Source organism: Cladosporium halotolerans, assembly GCF_011745625.1.
Source record: "Cladosporium halotolerans strain TM138-S3 chromosome Unknown Sca257, whole genome shotgun sequence".
Lineage (NCBI taxonomy): Eukaryota > Fungi > Ascomycota > Dothideomycetes > Cladosporiales > Cladosporiaceae > Cladosporium > Cladosporium halotolerans.
In genome coordinates, this window is record NW_027191703.1 from 1 (window position 1) to 3,990 (window position 3,990).

The 3,990-nt window shown below is 53.6% G+C and overlaps 1 protein-coding gene across 1 annotated transcript; it reads right to left on the bottom strand.

The window, feature by feature from the left end:
- Positions 1–348: 348 nt before the first annotated feature.
- On the bottom strand, positions 349–1,977 carry WHR41_09658 (uncharacterized protein; the record flags this gene model as incomplete). Its single annotated transcript, XM_069378260.1, has 1 exon — positions 349–1,977. One exon carries the CDS (start codon positions 1,975–1,977, stop codon positions 349–351), a length of 1,629 nt encoding a protein of 542 aa, XP_069224805.1.
- Positions 1,978–3,990: the final 2,013 nt, after the last annotated feature.

Here is a 3,990-nt window from a genome sequence, read left to right on the forward strand (position 1 = left end):
CGCGAAGCTCGCGAGCGGCCCAGACGTGTCACCCCCGGCGACGCGCTGTCGTCAGGTTGCGGCAACGGGCGCGCAGCGGCGGCCATTGATGGATATGCCAACTAGGCACAATAATTACTTAAAAAGCGTCTTTTCTCTCAATAATAAAAACAAGTCCCGCTCCCCTCTCTTTCGTAGCTCTTCGAGCTAGAAGTCTGCCCCACCGTGCGCACAGACCCACCGCGCGCTCACATTTCCAATTGCATGCTGGACGTGTTATTTAACGGATTCCTTAACCACATCAATCACAATCACTAAGAAATTGATACACGGTATTTGAGAGTGTACAGACGACATAACGTATAAGTATCAAGTCAATAACCAAGCTGGTGTCTGAATGGTTCTCCCTGATCTTGACCTCGGCTGTGTTGGAGCCTCCTGAGCTTTCGGGGTGTTCTTGTTGGAAGGAGGCTTTGGAGGCACCTTTTTCTTCTTCAGAATCCTCCTTTGACCTTTATTTGAGGCTTTGGCTACGAGTTCGGCCTGCTTTTGAGCTCCTTTTGCTTCTTTATCCGCAATCCTCTGAGCCTTCCTCAAAGTCTCGGCTGCATTACGAGCATTTCGAGCTATAGCTTTCTCCTCGCGCCTTCTCTGGACCGCTTGCTGCTTCTGAACCTTCGCCAACGCTCTTTCTTGAACCCTAGTTTCCTTATCCGCTTTCTCTTGTACCTTCTCTTGCTCCCTCTGTGCTTGAAGTTCGAGAGCCGCTCTCACCTTCTTAGGACTGAACAGGATCGCCCCGGAGCCTTCTTCGGCCCTGAATTGCTCCATCAACTTTCTGCCACGCTTGCGCTTCTTCTTCTCGTGCCTGAGAGCCTCGATTGCCTTCTGTCTTCCAAGTCTTTCGAGGGTAGCCTCCGCCCTGCTTGTCTGGAGGTCATCGCTAAGCCTTTTCATCATTTTCTTGGTCTTCTGGTCTATCGTCTTGTCGATGATGCCTCTAAGCTTCCTCAGACCCGAAGGCGAGTCCCAGCAAGTAGAAGAACTGCTCGATGAGCCTCTGGGTGTCGATTCCTTCTGGCTCCGTGGCCGAAGCTTATTGAGCACTAAACCAGGATTGAAAGGAATTAGACCAGTCTTACACCAGCTTGAGCTCACAGTCTTCGCAGTGAACGCTTCTTGCCACGCTGGATAGAAGCATCTGAAGAAATCTCTCTTCGTCATTCGCGTCTGGCCTTCCGAGAGCCTGGTCTGTCGGTCTAGAAGCTGGCTATAATATGTGGCGAGAGGAGCAAAGCAGCCGACATCTAGAGGCTGCAATCTATGTGTGGAGTGAGGAGGATATACAGCTACCAGTATCTTGTGTGCCTGGGCCCATTCAAGGAACTTAAGCGTGACGTGAGAGCCGTGGCCGTCGACGAATAAGAGCCTCCATTGCCTTCTGGCTTTCTCCCGAGTCTTTTTGTCGAAGAACTCTTCTAGCCACTTGAAACCAATCTCATCAGATGTCCAGCCACTAGCAGATGATGTGAACCAAGCGTCGTGTTCGTTGGAATCGAAGTCTTGGACCCAAGAGTCTTGAATGGAGCCAGAGGTACTGTCGTAGATCAGAAGAGGAGGTAAAGCTGTACCATCGCCACAGATCGTCGCCACTACCGTGATCCACTCTCTAGATCCATCTTGGCCAGCTGCAAGAAGCTTTCCAGAGGCTTTGAGATCCTTTGAAAAGACTCGTTTGGCTTTAGTAATCCTTCCGAGAAGAAAGCCCTTCTCGTCCATGTTGTAAGTGTTCTCCGGCAGTATGTTATATTCTTCCACCTTCTTACCTACGACGGAAAAGTATCTCTCGAAAGATGCCACAGAGTCAGCCTCGTGCCTGTTCAGGTCCAGACTGTCGAGATATCTCGAGTCCAGCTCCGTCTTGTGTCGCTGCACAAATCTCGAGCACCAGTTATGTCCAGGAGCCTTTCCTCCGAGCTGAGCGGCGATATCAGCCATGATCGCTGGTGTGGGAGGAAGGCACCTGTCACAGAGTTGTTTGATATGCGACAATAGTTGCTGCTCTTGCTGGCTATTGAGGAATCGCGAGTCTTCAATAGCTTGGTCTCTACTGCTGGCCATGCCTTTCCAGCGTCTTCTGAGCGTTGACGTTACGATTCCGTACTTTCTGGCCACCGCTGCCACACAAGGCGTATTTGACGATCTCAATCCTGTAATAGCTGCATCCATAGCTACTCGGGTGACGGAGATATACGATGATGAAGCCATCTGTTGACCACCGCGTCGCGTGAGCGCGCGGTGGGTCTGTGCGCACGGTGGGGCAGACTTCTACGTCCTAGTCATTCTGTAGGTCGACTGTAGACGAGGGTTGTTGAATTTATTGAAGAAAAAGCTATTCATCACGTAGATATTGTGTCTTCTAGGCGCACCTGTCAATGGCTGCCGTTGTGCGCCCGCCGTCGCAGCCGGACGAGGGCGCGTCGCCCGCATTGACGCGTCCAAGCCGACAACGCGTCTCACGCACCGAGGTCGACTATCGGAAACTGCACCGAGGAATATTGGCAAAGGAGACAGCTCTGTCTAAAGCATCAGGGAAGAGCAGCGAAACTTCGGAGTCTCGGCTGGACACTGTTTTGAAGGCCATTGCCGGCGTGCGCGAATCTGTTGACGAGCGCTTCGCCCTCGTTCAGGAGGCCATCGAACAAGTACCGGACATCGGGCAAGTGAAAGAGACCGTATCGGAACAAGTAAGGGACATTGTTCAAGAGCAATTGAAGGCCACCGGACAACGCGAGATTGTAGAGGCTATTAGGGACGAGGTCAAGAGCGCCGTGCAACAGCAGGTGAGTGGGGTAGTTCGTCGGGAGGTCAGGGAGGTGGTGCAGCAAGAGGTCAAAAGTATCGTGCAGCGAGAGGTCATGAACATTGTTACGGATAAGGTCACTGCGATCGTTCAACAGCAGGTTACTACCATAGTCCAGCAGCAGGTCACATCTATCGTCCAGGAGCAGGTCACAGCCATCGTCGAAAAGCAGCTATCTAGCATTGAACCGTCGAGCAATCAAGCATCTAGCCCGAATCCGTCGTACGCCGACGTCGCGCGCACCCCACCGGGCAGTCACCCCAGTAACCTGAGGACGCTCTCCAATCAGACAACCCCATCAACTTTGACTGACACGCTGTACTGCACGGTGGATGTGTCCAACGTTGAAGAGAAGGAGAGGGGGAGGGCGAATGCTAGCAAGATCAGACAGGAGGTCGAGGAAGGCATGAGGAAGGGTGACGGGGGAAGCGGGTGGCGATGTGTGGCGGTGACGAGGGACCCTCGCAATTCCGGCCGCATTCGCATCACCTGCCGGGATGAAGAGGAGTTGGCTCGGGTCAAGTCTGTGGCCGAGAGGGCGAAGGCGAGCGGAGCGCGCGTGCTGCGCGATCAATGGTACCCCGTCAAGGTGGATAACACGTGCAGGACGGCGGTGCTGGATGAGAATGGAGAGCTGCGGGTAGGTGCGACGGAATTGATGGAGAAAGAGAACGAGGTGAAAATTGCCAAACTGTCGTGGCTCAGCCGGAAGGATTCGCCGAAGGCGTACGGGTCTATGGTCGTGTATGTGACGAAGCGCGCCGATGCAGCGAGGCTCCTAGACGGCCAGTACTTCAACGTGGACGGGGAATCAGCTTTCACCCGGGTATTCGAGCCCAGACGCGGACCGATGCAGTGCTTCAAGTGCCTGGGGCTTGGCCACAGGGCGTTTTCGTGTACCAAACCCCAGGTGTGCAGCAGGTGCGCTCAACCAGGCCACCGTCACAGCGAATGCCAGGCGGACAGTCCAAAGTGTGCGGTGTGCGGCGGACCACACGAATCGTCTAGCCGCCAATGTCGGATCCTTTATCCAGCGGCTAATGTCTAGATTGATGAGGTTCTTGCAACTGAATGTGCAGAAGCAGCGCAACGTGCAGCACAGCATGATGAACGATGTTAGTTTGAAAGAGTACGCAGCTTTGATGGTT